This window comes from Caretta caretta, chromosome 17 (genome assembly GCF_965140235.1).
Source record: "Caretta caretta isolate rCarCar2 chromosome 17, rCarCar1.hap1, whole genome shotgun sequence".
Classification (NCBI taxonomy): Eukaryota; Metazoa; Chordata; order Testudines; family Cheloniidae; genus Caretta; species Caretta caretta.
In genome coordinates, this window is record NC_134222.1 from 8,274,258 (window position 1) to 8,291,271 (window position 17,014).

General features: G+C 37.8%; 1 protein-coding gene across 8 annotated transcripts in view; it reads right to left on the reverse strand.

Annotated features, from left to right (window-relative positions):
• The window catches only part of SYNRG (synergin gamma), a 133,928-nt gene that overhangs the window by 75,985 nt on the left and 40,929 nt on the right, over positions 1-17,014 (reverse strand). For all 8 annotated transcript variants that reach the window (XR_007353125.2, XM_048823605.2, XM_048823609.2 and 5 more), the window contains 4 exons: positions 16,784-16,902; positions 16,505-16,567; positions 10,574-11,524; positions 169-762 (listed from right to left, as the gene is read on the reverse strand). Coding sequence is in view for 7 of the 8 variants with exons in the window: in XM_048823605.2 (XP_048679562.2) it covers positions 169-762; positions 10,574-11,524; positions 16,505-16,567; positions 16,784-16,902 (1,727 nt within the window). In the remaining variant the exon portion in view is untranslated. The remainder of the gene's footprint in view (positions 1-168; positions 763-10,573; positions 11,525-16,504; positions 16,568-16,783; positions 16,903-17,014) is intronic.

The window sequence follows — 17,014 nt, forward strand, 5'->3', positions numbered from 1 at the left end:
AAGTCAATGGAAATGGAAATGGAAAATGGAAAAACAATGGAAATCACGCTGATTTCAATGGGCTTTGGGCTCTGGCTCCAAAGAGAAATCTCTCATTTAACCATTGATGGAATAGCACAATATGCAGATAGGAGCATATATGCTGTGAACCATCTTGAACATGCTCACCTTGAACAGAGAGGTCAAAGGTAGCAAGCTCACTCTTGATCATTTCTTCACTAGATTTCATCTTGCCTTGCGAAGTTGCCACCAAGAAGTCAAATTTGCTAATTTTTGGCTTTTCGCTTTGGAATTCTCCAAAGTCATCCACACATTCTTTTGCCATTTCAGGTAAGATACCGTTGGTAGCTAAGCCAACCTCTGGGCTTGCGTCAACTGTCACTGACTCCTTCGCTTCTGACAAAGGTCTTGAGAACTCTCCAAAGTCTTCGGTCTCATCATCACTTTGACACCTGGGACCAGGATCTTTAAAGCTTGTGAAGGCTGCAAATTTAACATCCTGTAGAACATCCTCAGTAGAAAAGGTGGTCACTTTGGAAACTGTTGTCATGGTAACGTTTTCTGAACTGCCAAACAAAGTCTCCTTCTTCTGAAGAACTGAAGTAGCTGAAGAGGCTCCACTTCCTGAAGAAAGGACAAAGGAAGAGAGCTTCCTGCTCTGATGAATGTCTTCTGTGTCAGACCAGTCATAGCTTGCAAGGCTACTTACTGCGGAGCCACTGTTATAGTTTCCAAAGGGAGCACATTTTAAGTCATCTATATCTGAGACAGAAACAAGAACACACAATTACAGACTCTCCCAAGGTCAAGTAGAACTCCCTACACTGTACATAAATGATAGCCACTAGCTGTAAATCTTCAAGATCCATAAGAATAGTGTATTGGGTTTGCACTGGTGTAACAATTAAATATGAGGTTTAATCTAGACCTAGCACAAAAAATAACCTTAAAATTGCTATGTAGAGAACTATACATTAACTCTACTTATATTAAGTGTAAAACCTTGACTTCCTGAACATTAAGTATCAGAGGGGTAGCCATGTTAGTCCGTACCCACAAAAACAATGAGTTGTCCGGAGGCACTTTAAAGACTAACAGATTTATTTGGGCATAAGCTTTCGTGGGTAAAAAACCCACTTCTTCAGATGCGTGGCTTGCAGATGCATGGCTTCAAGGTGCCACTGGACTCCTCGTTGTTTTCCTGAACATTTTATATTAAACTGTAAGTTGCCATCTTCATTGTACATACCAGTAACAAAGAAACATTATACTCAGTAAAACTAATATTTCCAGAGTACATACTGTACAAGTTGACAATTCATTTTCGTGGTACACTCGTTAGAGAAACGGACGGCAAAATGTAAATGTGAGCAATCCAAATATTTTATCAAATTAGCAAAATTGACAATTAGCCTCACTTTCTCCTCCCACTTCATTGCTCAGAATGTGCCCCAAAGAATAAATAAAAATATTTCTGTATGTTATGAAGATGATGTAGGCATGTAAAAAACCACTAGTTTTGTTCCTTTGAATTATAAATGAGTGAAGTGCTGCACGACTCAGACTGCTGTTCAAGCATACAAGTTTCAGGAAAAATAAGAATGCTGCAAAGATCTTTGTTTTTGCTACGTGTGTTACTGATTTAGACAACTAGATAGAAAACCAACCACATTACACAAATCTTCAATCAAGCATTTATACTCACCCAGTAGTTATACGGGCCAATATGTCCTGTTGCTGCCATAAAGGGGTGTAAGGAGGCAAGAGGCTCCGTTTGCTTCACTAAGCCCACCAAAGGAAGCTATGCAGTGATTTATTTCTGCCAGGCTCTGTCTGTTACTCATTCAACCTTTTTGGTTTTAAATTTAGATTGAGATTGTTCCATATGGGGAGGCATAAAAAGCCAGGGGCCATATACTTTTTGTGAAAGCATTTTTAAAAAGCCATGGTTGATGTTTGTTTTCAGGCTTTAACAATTGTCATTTTGGATTAGACACTCAGCGGATGCTCAGTGCCTTGGGTAAAATGGTCTTAAGATAAAGCAAACACAAACACACATTCTCTTAGCATCATTTTAGCAGAGGCTGTTCTGATAAACATTTTGGTTCTGACTGGCTTGTGTGCAGTAACAGTAGTTCAGGTTTAATAAAGAGATAGTGTGGAAACAAGTTGACATTCCAGCTGCCCTTTTAATTCAGTCTGACTATGCTAGCCTGAGGATTAAACCCGCTTTTACAAAACATTTCTGCCATCATTTATTCATTTTACTGGAAGGGGAGAATACACAGGAGCTTCAGGCAGCTTTCCTGACCTGACCTGATCCACACACATGATTAATCAAGAAGTCCAACAATTGGAAGAATTGCAGAGAAGTTTAACGGCTGCCAAAACAAAGTGAAGAGCCCCTTTGTGGCATAAAGTATCACAGATTAGATTTTTTCCTAAGAAATGACATTTGGGCTGCTGAAGCATTTGAGTGACTGATGGTATCGCCATAAGAATAAGTAGAAGAATACATGATGATCATATTATGAAGATCTGCACAGTCTACTGTGGATGACTTCTCATTTTGGCTCAGAAGGAAAAGAAGCATGTGTTGTGGGCAGATCCTAAAAGAACACATCATTGTATTCTTTCCCCTCAATCTGACTCCTGTCTCAAGATCACACCGAGGGCTTGGATTAGAAACCAGAACTCCCAATCCTTTGCTCTAACAAGTAGACCAAGCTTCCACTATAATCTCCCTGGCAAAGGCAGCAAGAAGATATTTTAATTCATTAACAATTAAATCTTTAGATCTTGCAACTGAAGCCACATGCACAGGGGTCTGGCTTGCATAGATTCAGATGTAGGATTGGAATTTAAGAGCTCCGGTCTACAAATGCTTACTCGTTTGAGCAGTCCCATTGACTTCAATGGGATCACCTCAGGTGAGTAAAATTTTAAAGGAAAGGACCCTTAGAAAATATAACAGACCCTGGGTAAAATTATTTTATACCTAATACAGAGCCCAAGCAATTTATTAAAAAGCCAATAAAAATAAAAATATGAATGCAATTCTAAATGCCATAAAGCAAACCAGGTGTTATCAGAAATATGGTTTTAACCCCTTTGTAAAATCAATACTGTTTGGGTAGTATGTATATTGCATTGCCACTCAACAGTCCTCTCCCGCCCCCACCATGGGAAATGGAGTCACAGTCCTTGTGATGGTTGTAACAGGCAGCAGGTTTAAAGCTTGATCCAGGTTCTCATTTAACTCATCTGCTGTGTAAAGTAAAAACAGTTTCATTTCTTTTTTCCTGAAAGGCAACTGAGCTGCCTTCCACCAGACTAATATATAGAGAAGCAGTTGACATGTGAAAACCACTCAGTGTTGGACTCAAGGGAACTCTTCATGACATGGGTGTTTTTATTACTGGCACAATGATGTTTTATTAGACAACGTGAAGAATCACTCCTGCAGTAGCTTATTTCCTAGAGACCAGAGATAAATTTAATGAAAAAATTAGCTTCAGTAAAAACACTGCAGCTAGAACTCCTGGTAATAAAAGCTTCATTTTACTGTAGTGGCAATTGAACCTGTTTTTTAAACGGTTGAGTACCAGCGACAGTATTTTGTCAAATCAAGAGAAAATTCACTTAACGTAGATCTGAACTAATTCTAAGAACTAAGTACTGTCTTCAACAAATACAGCTTTTATTCAAGAAATATCTGTATTCCTCATTCAAGAAACTCATGCAAAAGGCAGAATTTGAGCCAATAGAAGGGAGTGAAACATCGTTAAAAATGTATTACAGAATGAGCAAAGATTGAATCCATTAAAAAAATTCTTCCATGTGCTTTGCTTTCAAGGTACTGTAATCTTCCTGCCAAGGGAGGATCACAATGTCTGGCAATTGTTACATCAGAAAATATTTAATAATGGATATAAGATGAATAGCAAGTCATAATTTAATCTTTCAAGACTGATTAGCATTTCTGGCAACCTGAACGGCATTTCAGCCTATACTGAGCTAAATTTCATTACCAGTTTTTGAAAAACATATTGCAAAGAGCCCTGTCAAAGTAAGTCAAGCCATGAATAGATCATGCAAGACAATCTTTAATTACTCCTCTCATAAATCTACCCACCAAAAGTATATGCAAGATATTACAGGGTAATAAGGAAGTGTTCCCTGAACAGCAATGCTGGTAATTTCTTGGCTTCTTTCTGAAAGGATGAAAAATATATTTTGCTTTTTATATTTATGAGAATATAAAAATCGGAATGTAATTATTCCCATACAAATATAATCATCACAGCAGGCCCCCAACGTTAGACATTGGTATATCTTGCAGTCAGACTAAAATTCAAGTACAGTACAGTATGCATGGATCCCCAAATTACTGAAAGAAACAAGTGTGAAAAGGGAATAAAGGAGAAAGTTTGTAAGATTAAAATAAAACAGGAACATATGGCTTCCATTTAGGCTATATTAGATATGATCAGACTTGAGCACAGATCATATATCTAGCTGTTTTAAACATATGTATATATATTTAAATACCTATTTAAGCATACAGGTGCTCTAGATCATTTTAGACAGTTTTATTCCACTAGAATCCTGTGTTTTTCTGAATCAGAATCGTGAAAACAGCTACACAGTCCATTTTCCAACAATTCTGAAGTGCAATATGGATGCAGCACTAGTGCTGGCAGTAAAAAAGGTAACTGCCTTCATGTTCTCCCTTGGATAAGTGCTGCCAGTTGTGTTAGCTATGTTATCTATGAATTTTGTAACCTATCTAGATATTTACCACCAAGCCATTTTGGATTGTATGTTTCCAGGAGCAGAAACATACTGCTTTAATGTATTAGTCTTCCAGCCTTTTAACATCACTGTTTCTTTCAATGTAATTTGGACATGCAAAGAATCTAGACAGGAGCAGAAAATAAAGGTCTTAGTGATCCATACAAATGACATGAACAACAAGCAAAGACTGATATTATTTCCACCTACCTCTCTCTGATCAATCTCCACAAGCAACCTAACACAATCATAAGAATACTTATTTGATCAGAGTCAAATTTATTCAAACTTCATGCACCATGAAGCCAGTGATGTAATCAGAATTGCACATTGTGTTGGCACATTAAAAAGAATGTGTAATGAACCAAGAATACGGAAAAGCTTCTTTGTATTTTCGTCACAGAAAACAATGATTTTTGTGGGAGCCTTAGAATCTTAATAGCACAGTTAACCCATACCTTAAGTACAATAGCAAAATGTTTGCAATATTTATCCTTAAATTATTTCCCCCCTCTTTACAGCATTTTCCATTTTAAAACTATCAAAATCATGTTCTCTAACAGTACGACCTGCCTGGCAACTGCTTGGAAATAGCCACAGCAAGACTCACCAGCATCACTGCTGTTGATGAGAATTAGAATACCACCTGTCAGGGAGCATATAGAAATATTGTCAGAGGATGAAATACAGTTATCCAACTGTTTCCTAGTGTTACCTATTACACATGTAAACTTGACATCCCTCATCTGAGCTGACTACAATAATCTACTTCAACCATCATGGATCAAATTACGTCTGTACACTGTCTGGAAGAAAATTTACAGGCTTGAGTTTTCTGTGTCAATGGTTTATGAGAAAACCATTCAATAGTAACAGCGACAATGATACTAATATTTAAAGGAAAATATTAATGTTGACTCAGGAGGTGATGAGAGGATATATATTTTTAAATTCATTTGGATATGTACAGGTGAAGCCTCTCACCTCTAGACTGCAGGTTTGAATTCAAGCCTGGCGATTGAAAATTGTTATATCACTTGAGTGCCGTTAGGTGATCTCTATAAAAATGACCTAGTTGTCAGTTCTCTTCCTAGCAGAGAGAGGCCCATGTCACAAAAACACCACAATTGACATTAATTGGCAATTTTGTTGGCAGTCTCTGCAAAGAGCTCAAATGGGCTGAATGTGCCATAGACACAGCTTCACTTTTACCCCTTTAGGTGATCCCTCCAGGCCAGGGCACAGTACAGAGGCTCGTGCTACTGTGCCTATTGGTGACTGGAGGAATTAAAAAGAAAAGGAGTACTTGTGGCACCTTAGAGACTAACAAATTTATTTGAGCATAAGCTTTCGTGAGCTACAGCTCACTTCATCGGATGCATCTGGAGGAATTAAGGGACAGATTCTCAACTGGTGAAAAATAATATAATCCCAGTGATTACAATGGAGCTATTCAATTTACTCTAGTTCATGCAGGTCTCAGAGCCGTTAATCTGGCCACTACCGAAGGCACCAAATTCACTGTTGATATATTAAAATGAAAGAAAGAAAAAAAGTGTTCCCATGCGGTGGAATTAGGGAATCTTACTAAATATTTTTTTAGTTAAACAATGCTTTGAGCAGAATAAAAGCCCTTTAGAGCTTGCATTAGCAGAAACAGCTTGGTTTAAGCCTGTAGAATCCTAGAGCTCCAGATATTTTGGAGGATTGCTATGTACTTCTAAGCGCTATTGCTCGACTTGGAAAACTAAACCACACAAATTTATACTTTTAACTGTTAGATTCCTTAATGAGGCAGATGTAAAAGCTTTTAAGCACTTGTATTCATAGAAGCATTACACTGAGTGAGATCTTGCAATTAAACTTCTACACAACAACCAGGGGCGAAAAACTACTGACATATGGATCATGACCAGAGATAAAATTTCAACATAAAACTAAATCTAGCAAGCATTTTAATAGTCATTCACTCCCCATTCCTCCTAACTCACATATGGTTATCTGATCAACAAAGATACAATTTTAAAGGAACTCTACCATCTAATGTCTGTCAGCATTGACACTTCTAGACACTGGTCCAAAAAAAGGTTTGAGGACAAGACCTAATGAACAAGCTTTCTAAAATGGGAACAATTTTCCCTTTAAAATTTCTCACGATTTGTATGAAGAGGAACAAAAAGTTTCTACTGACTTTTTGCCAGCTTTAGGTCTTGTGGCCAAAAAGTCCAAATTAAAATAAAAATTTGGCACCCTCTTAGTCCTCAATCTTTATTACTGCTTCCTCATTTAAAAAAATTGATTTCACAAGCAAAGCTGTAAAGAGAAGCTACTATGTATGCAGCAAGCTTAGTATCATCACTTTTATACCTCATACTTGAGATTATCAGTAATAGAAGTGTAAGTGATCCCAATATTTAGGAGATCCCAAAGGAACAATGGGCTCTGAAATGGAAATTACCACAAATCTATTTTTAACTTTGAGTAATCTGGGATATAAAAATTATACTAAAAGTTACAAATCAGAAACAAGAATAGCACCTTTCACTTCTAGGTCATCAGTGCAAATTCATTCCAGGTTAGCAGTGACCAAAAGTAGTTAGCATCGGAAGACTGTTGGTGGCCTATGCTACCTGAATTGTGCTCATTTGTCTTTTCAGTTTCCAAGGGACTTAAGTTCACATCATAAAACCCTTCACCACCCAATTGGCACCCTTGTTGGTAACAGCAGAGAAACTAAGATATGAGTCGATATTGAGACACAAGTCCCCTGTTAATCTACAGAATAACTATAGCATGGGAAGAAACTATATCAGTCGTCAGTGTTGTCAAGCCACCAACATTCCCCAACATTAGAATTCACAAACCTGCCCTTCCACCCCAGACAACTAGCTGATTAAACTTCCTTCTCACACCCCTAGTTAAATCATTTGAAGCTCAGCCTGGTATTTAAAGTTCCAGAAGGGCACAGGAAGTAAGCTCAAAGTACTTAATTCAATTTGTTTCAAGAACTGCAGTGCATTGTACTCTGATCTACAAGCAGAGAGGCAACTTCCCGTCTAAGGGGATACTATAGCTTTAAACTTTGTATTTTTCAGGAAAAACAAACATTTCGGGACTACAAACAAATTACACACATCCCCACAGTTTCAAAATATGCCAAGATAATATTTATTAACACAGCAGGACTTACAGATCACAAAAGATAGTGATACATAAGAGCTCTTAAAGGAGTCATTAGAATAAAGCATGCAGGTCAGTATTTGCAGAAGAGATATCAAAGCAGATTCGAGAAGGCACATTCACACAGGAAATGTTTAGTTGAAATAAGACATTAGAAAAGCAGCAAAAAACCTGATGTGAATTAAAATACACAGATTTCCAATAATGCTGAAGAAAAGAAACTTTACAGGTTTGCAAGTGCAGCAAATTGGATAACCCTCTGAGGATATTATGAGCAAGGGAAGGCTCTTGCTGCAACACTGAACTTGAAACAAATCAGATGCATGCATATAACATGACTAAACACTAACTAAAATGCTTTAGTGTTGGAGAAAAGGTTAAATTTGGTATAAAAGAAGGTGCCTGGTTGAAATTAACAACATGCAGCAAGTGCTCAAAGGGTTATACCAAGTATATGCAAGAGAAATGCAACATTAGTATAGTTTACCTTCCACACCAAGAATTATAGCAAAGTTTAAAGAGACAGTATCCCCTTTAGAGACAGTTCGGAAAGTTATCTCCCCCCCCCCCCAAAAAAAACAAAACCAAAAACCCTAAAGCAATTCAAATAGAAGTGAGTGTTTTCTACCCTTCCCCGTGCCTACAATCAATCTGTATCACGTGGACAAGGACCCTTGTATTGCTGCGCTAGAATTAGAAGAGTCAAATACAATGCTTTCCACAGCCCCACCTAAAGCTATTCTTCATTTAAGACATTTACACAGCCCGGGCAGACAACAAAAGTGGTTCCCAACGGCTAGTCAGCCATCTCTCTGTAACAAGGGCTACAAAGGGATACTGTCCCTTTCTGACATTAAATATACAGATCAAAGGAAGTGAAAAAAAATCTGCTTTTTAAATTATGTAAACTGAAAAAAAAGATTTGAACATCACCGGTTCATAGCTTGAAATGTATGGAACATACATAAAGAAACACGTGAGCACAAAGGGTTATTTTAACAAATATAGTTCAGGGCAAGCTTGATTACGAGACCGAAACAGGAAGGAGGTAGCGTAAAACTCCCCTTGTGAAAATATCTAATTTGGCACCATGAAAGAATACAGACTTTGTTTTAAGTTTCAGAAAAATAGCTTCTAATTAGTACTTCAAAATTCAAATTTTTAGCATCAAGCACATGATGAGCTAATCCTTTAAAACAAAACAAAAAACCCCCAAATACCCTTTCCTGCCACAAATTGCAGTTATCAATTACTGGTTGTTGTGGCCAATGAAGCTCAGATGTAGGAGAAGAGCTACATAAAATCAAGCTATCACCAAAAGAGGCTAGAAAAATATTAGGAAAAAGTGCTTTCAAAACCAAAGTCAACACTCAAGACACACTGTAGGTGCTACCTTTTTGACAGCCCACTGAACTTGGAATTTTACCAAGTCATAATATGAAAATTAAACATCTTTGCTAATAAAATTATTCCTGAAATTTTATACCCTGTTAAAGAGTATCTTCCATGCTTAAGATGCCAACTTCATTTTCTCTCCCTTACTTAAAAATATCATATAATGCAAAATTACAGTACTGTATATTTTTCGACCAGATCTGCAAAAATGGAAGAAATATTTCATATGGAAATAACCAATTCTTGCAGCAATAGCTTTTACATTTACAGTTTGTGTGCCCCGCAATTCAAAAAAGCCTTTGACTGCATAATACTTGTCACTAGAATACAGTAATATTTCCCATATTATTAAAGGCCACAAAACATTTAACTACATCTTATTCTCTATGTACATATAAAAAGAAAAAACAGGACACTTGGGAAATCTGTTTTATGATATGCAATAAGATTGGAAATACTTAGTTCATATTCTCTTAGGAGTGCTTTCATTAAGAGAAATTAAAAAGGGGGTAACCTAACAAGGAAAAAGTAAGACTCGCTTGGTTTTAAATTTAGCTCCAAAAGTGATTACCATGCGAGCATGTACAGGCTCTTTGCATGATTACTTCCAGGAATGGTATTAACTCTAAAAACTAATTGTATTCCAGTTACAGTAAAACTGTATTTAATACCTTCATTTCCAGTACTGCAGAGCTCTGGCTAAGTAAATGCATCCCTGCTTTGAAGGGAATATATACTAGTGTCATTGGGTAGAAAGGTTTTCATTAACAGCACAAATTAGTGTTCCGCCTATATTTTCAGAAGCACAGAGTGGGTCAAGTCCTCCAGCCAGGTGCTTAGCTGAAACCAAAAGACTAAAGTGAGGCTTTCAATACCACTGATCTAGCTCATACAAATGGAATGACATTGTTTGCGTTAGAAGAGCTTCCATTTGAATCCCTGCTAATGGGCAACAGTCCTACAACGTGATCAAACCTCAAAAATAAATCAGTATTGATTTTAAACTACCCAATCTATTTATAGCTATCTAAAACAATGAACGACAGCACTGCCCTGCTAAGGGACTGGTAGCTAGCAGGTAGACAGGTTTAGAAGCCTTTCGCAACTGAAAGACTAGTGCATAATACTGTAATTTAGCACACAGAGTAACATTATCGAAATCTCCATCACCTACATTACCAGAGCAATCTAACCAATTCCTCACCTGCTGCTGGCGGATGCTGGCCACTAACTGTTGGCAAATCCAAAGAGCTATCAGACATGACATGCTTAAGATCTCCTCCCACATCAGCCAGTTTCATGTCAAACTGAACAGAGAGCGCATCTTCAGAATCCTCCTTGCCGACGCTGCTGCCCCCAATGGAGGGGAGATCCAGAGACTTGACAGAAGCAGAGTCTTCTTTGGCCTGCTTGAAAGCTGCCACTTTGTCTACCAGGGATTTATCCATGTTGCTACACATGGAAGAAAACTTGTTAGAATGGAAGTCGGAAAAGTCGTCGTCACTTTTCACTGAAGGGGTGCTGTCTTTCAGTTCCTCAACACCTGTTCCAGAGCCCTCCAGAGAAAGCTGTTTAAAGATATCATATTTGGTGGGAGCAACAGCGGCAGAATTCTGCCCACTTTTCATTGCACTGAGAGAGGAGACAGCTGGAGGAACAGGATTGGCCTCTTGCTTAACAGCTTTGTATTTGTCATCCATTTTTTGTTCAGAAAAGACACTGCTATTATTGAAAGCCATAAAATCTGCAAAGTCATCTTGTCCCCAGACTGATATACAATTAGACAATCCCCCGAAAAGGTTGAATTCTCCAAAGTCGTCAGCCAAGCTCAAGCTTTTACCGGGTGCTGGTGCAGGAACTGCAGCAGATGTTGGAGGTGGTGGTGCAGGGAACGAGGTTGATTTTGATGAACTAAATGCAGCTGGAAATGAAAGTTGTTTGTTCTCTCCAGTGGAGGAAAAGAGATCTATGTCTGCCAGATTCAGAGAGGTTTTTGCTTGTGTCTGTTGCTTTAACTGTGCAGTTAGAGAGGGGAAGGATGCAGGGAAAGTTTTCTCTTTTGTAGGTGGGTCTAGTGGTGAGATGCTGTCAGCGGTTTTAAAATCTGTGAAACCGTCATCAGTTCCTGCAGATTTGAATTCTGCAAAGCTATCTCCTGAAGGGGAGAGGGAAAAAAATCAGAACAATAAGTAGAATCTTGAAATGAGAACAAGTATGTCATATTCATACCATGCATCAAACAAATTATTTCATGCAATGTCAAAATATTTTTATGCAAACCTATTCAATTTGCCAGCTACGGGTGTATGTTAAAAAAACAAAACTAGGCTTCTATGCAATTTTGGTGAGGTCTCCAATTATTATTCCAAAAATTTATAAATCCTTAAAGTAGCCTCAAACCATATGAAACTCAGCTTAGAAAGAGTTCAATATCAACACATTCTTATGAGCGACAAACTTAGGTGGTGTTCAGTACTGTATGTTGTTTGAATACTGGACAGATCCTTTCCCCTTCCCACGTACCTCATACTTGTCGCTGCCAAGAATTAAATTTGGAATTTCACTTGTGCCAGCGTTTGTATTTGCCCTGTTATCGATGCCAGAAATATGGCACAACTATTGCCAAAATCTTCTCTGACCTTCTCTCCACCTCCCTACCCCAAGTCCACACTGTCAATTTCGAAGTCAGAGCAGTGGCACATGGTTTCCTCACAGGATGGCTGCAGGAAGCCAGAATGAAAGCAGCACTGACAGGCTGAAAGGGGAGTACAGAGGGAACAGACTGATCGCCAGAAGCACCTGGCTTCAGAGAGCAGACAGTGACTTTTTAAAAAAAAAAAAAAAAAAAAAAAAAGCTTTTATTTATTATTACGTCAAAAGAAGGCTCAAGGCATAACAGGACTTTACCAGAGCGTGTGTGATGGAAAACACAACTAACAGGAAGAAATGCACCAAAATGCCAGTCCAACAAAGATGGCATAGCCATCATCTTAACTAGTCACCTTGCATCATTTTAAACCCTCCTTTCAAAAGTCTACCCTTTTCTGTTTCTATCAAGTGCAAAGAGAGTCAAGCATCCAGAACTTTACAAAACTTAATCTAGTCACCTTCATGACATTCCAGCTTCTGTTAAGACTGATAACTGCAACTCAAAGTCAAAACTGAACTTGAACCCCATCAGACTAAAACATACAGAGCTGGCTGGCATGTAACTTGTAACAAAAGCATCAATCAAGAACTTATTTGGATTTTAAAAGGACACAGTCAGGGCATTTCTTACAGTGTTTATGTTGTCTTTCTTACTGATTATCAAAACACCTTAGCATGGCCACCAGGGAGAGGGAAGGGAAATTTGTCACAGGCCCCCTGTTTGAGAGGGCCCCCAAACCTGTGGAATCTGAGTAAATGGTGTTGTGTCTTGTACAGGGATTCCACTCACTCAAAATTTGGCCCGGGTGCCACTCCATTAGTGGAGAGGAGGCCAGACCAACCCTGAGTGATGCTGTGACCCAATGCGCCAGGTCACAAACCATAGAGCAGGGAAGCAGGCCCAGCCCCGACAGTACAGTAGCCACCGCTGCGGGGTGAGTGCAGGGCAGGCTAGTTCTACCCTCCCTGCCACCCAGGTCCTCACTTTTGGAGGGGGGGAGCTCAATTTCAGATTTTTCCCCAAGTCTCCAAAACTTCTACGTGGCCCTGTACCTTAGAAGCCCAGAACAAATCTGTTCCCTTGCTAAAATATCCCCCTTCCATCACATCCACTCACACTGCTTATTGTGCAATGGCCCATGACTAGAACTGTTAACACCATTTTTTGGAGTTAGGTAGGGAGCAGTTCTTCTGAAGAAAGTAGGCAGAAGTATATAAGCTTTGCAAAAAGGCATAAGAAAAAAAAGTCAGATTTGGAATCAAAATATGATGTTGTTCCTTTTGTTTTGTTACTGGGGCTATTTGTAACTGCTTCCAGGTTTGAGACGGGTCAGAAATACAGTGCAGCTTCTCTTTCCTAATGCAATCAATATCTTTACTCCTTAATGCAAGACTGGTTTGGGGATTAAACACAAATAATCACTGAAGGACCTGAACTTGCGAAGTGCCGAGCGACCTGACCTCCTAGTAAATTTGAAGGTGATCAGCATCTCGAATTGGACCCAAAAAGAGAATAGTTGTGTTAGGGAGCCTATAGATTAATAACTCACACATTATCCTTCTACACTGAGAGAATTATTCATAAATGTAAAAATCTTCAGTTTTCAGATCACACCTTAAATATAAAATATGTAAGGCCTTTCGTTTTCAGTTTTTACCAATTTTTACTGAAAAATTCCTGGGTTTACCCAGCTGCTATTCAGTATTTATCAATTTTCACCCAAATGTCGAACCACTCCAGTACACAAAAATACTGATTATGTTAAGAAAATCCAATCCATTACATTAGGTAGATGTATTTTATTTTAATAACAAACTAAACTAAGTGTAAATGTGAGGCTGTTTGTTAAAATAAGGCCATATAGTGGAACATACACACACCTATCCGCATGCATATGTGGATGCATTGTTAATGTACAAATCATGAAATGAACCACAGTATTAAACTGCTTTTACTTTCAATACCTTTCCATTTCTCTATTTGTTGCTTTTTTTCCCTGTCCTCTTATCCCACAACGTTAATCCTGATATTAACCCAGAATTCCCACCACCACCACACACACAGATTTTCACCCATTTTTTAGTCTTTGTAATAAACACTGATAAATTGCAGGAAATTTGAAATAAAATAAAAACTGGAAAGGAAGGACCTTGAAAATAATACAGTTTAAGTGACTACAGTTTAAATCGTAAAGACGCACATTTTCCCTACAGAGAGGAATTCAAAAGTTCTCTTTTCTAGAAAGACAATGTTTGTGTATAAAAGAAGTTTTTACCCAAACACTTTACGGCATAGAAAATGCAGCTTAAGCATAAAGACAGACAATTTATTCTACAGTACATATCTGTCACCTCACAAATATGTGGAAATTGAAGTATAATTTGTTTTCTTTGTTAAATTTATGATGTTAAACCCATTCACCAGCATGATATATTTGCAGACATGCTACTTGTTATAAAATATGCCTCAACTACTTAAACAACAAATGTCCAGTACTGCACATACCCAGATTTCATTCAATTCATATTTTACAAATACACCATTAAGATTCAAGTCACTTTCACAAATGTCAGGTTTCAGAGTAGCAGCCATGTTAGTCTGTATTCGCAAAAAGAAAAGGAGTACTACCGGCACCTTAGAGACTAACCAATTTATTGGAGCATAAGCTTTCTTGAGCTACAGCATCTGATGAAGTGAGCTGTAGCTCACGAAAGCTGATGCTCAAATAAATTGATTAGTCTCTAAGGTGCCACTAGTACTCCTTTTCTTTTCACAAAAGTGATAATTTTAAACTAAATTTAAGATATGGAAAGATTTGAGAGAACATTAGTTACAATTATAATAGGTGGACGTGATCATCACTTGAAGTATGATGCGAGCTAAAAAAAATTTCCTCAATTCACCTGGTCCAACCATATGTTTTAGATGCTGCTTTAAAAAAAATACAAAGAATTTTGTGAAATTGACATTCATTAACCAAAATTAAAACATCACAGCAAACTAAACTTACTGATGAACTATAAACTTTTCCATTAGAAATGTAAGCTGGTAAAAGGGTTAACAATGGTGAAAGCTGGTCAGTTTACAAATCCAGAAGCAACTTTTCTCTTTCCTTGCAAGCAATAGACAGCTGCAAGTCGAATGAAATACTCATAACAGTAATTTAAATGCCTGAAACTGGAAAGGTACTGGGCACACACTAACTCCACAGATCATCACAGGAGTTTCAGATGCTCATGCCCTTACTGTGTAACTTAGTAAAACTAAGGAGATTTTGGCACAATTGTCTCTGTATGTAGTGAACAGATTCTTGATAATTTCTGCTTACAAGTACAGTGAAACATATTGGTAGGGTGGCAATACAGCAGCATTTCCACCGCTGTTAAATTAGCGATACATTTATCCTGTGCTCTGATTACTGACATATGAAGCCAATGGAGTTGCAGAGGGTTCTTCTTTCCCATCAGATTAAAAGGTGACAGTACCGTTTATGTTATGTAAATATATATATTATGTATAGATGGCCTGTTCAGGAAAGAGCTTAGGCAGTTTTCACTTACTGCAATTACATAGTAATAGTATTTCAGAGGATAACTAACATTTATTTTCACATATTCCCACAAATAAAATTGATTGAGGGCAAACTCTAGGCCAGTGATACTCAGACCTCAGTGGTTCAGGAGCCAAATTAGCGATCAACATTACCCAAAAAAACCACAGTAGTGTGAATTCATTGTTTCATTTGCAAGTATATATTATATATTCATATTTAAACAGTATGGCAGGGGAAATATTCAGGGTATATATACTTACAATATATATTATTCTCACAGCAAAATGATTGACCAAGTATTATTTTATCAACTACAATTGGTTAATAACATAGTAAAAGCATCCTGATTGGTTAATAATTAAATCACACAGTGTTTTAATATCACCTGTGGCAAAGAGCCGAAGGAGACACATTAAAGAGCTACTTGCAGCTTGCAAGCATCAGTCTGAGTATCACTGCTCTAAGCTAAATGAGTAGCGCTTTATTATTGTGGTACTGTATACCAAAAGCAATACATGGCTTGAGCTGTACCATAAGAACAGAAAGCTTCCACAGAAATCACCATTTGCCCTGAAATGCTGCATTGCACACCTTTATGAGGATGTACAGTTCCTCATTTTTAAAGCAAGTCTACAGGAGAGATGACAAAAACCTACCAAAAAGTGATTCCAAAATTGCACCCACATACACCTCCAAAGCAGGGACCAATCTTTCCATAAAAAACACATGACATTGTGGACTATGTGTCAATGATAAATTTTATGATATTCTCAAGATACTTTTGGCTCATTTGTGGTGCTGTAGGGGCTTTATCCTAAAATTCTAGCAGTGGGAATTCTGCAGTTCATGCAGGACCCTAAAAAAAGCATGCAACGTACTGAAAGAGCCTAACCCCCCCTCCCCCCCCCACTTTTGTAAAATCAAATGCTTACCTAAGTATTTACTCTCTGGTGGTTGTTCTAACTCTCGGAAAGCACTGTATTTGTCTCCATAATCTACCATGCATGAAACAAAAAAAAGAATTTCCATTAAGATATTGTGAAATTAGGCTACAATCAGTTGTGGTACAGATTAGATTGGCACAGATACAATCATCTTGCACTCTAAACATTTCATATTAATATTTTACCAATGTCACAGGCACTACTGAAATATGAAAAACTAAATGTTAAATTACACATCGTGTTAACAATTAAACAGTTTTTGTTTACCTCCAAACATAGCTGCACTTTCAGAAGGCTTTTCAACTGCAATTCCTTTAAACACAGCATATTTATCCGTTGAGGAAGGTGTTTTAGTGCCAGGGAGTGGAATCAGCAAAGAAGGAACACTGAACGAACAAACAAACAAGAAAAGAAAAAAGCTCCTAAGCAATCTAATTTCTTCCATTATTTAAAGCAAGCAGGATATTAGGAAGTGAAACAGCAACTTCTTAGCTTCTG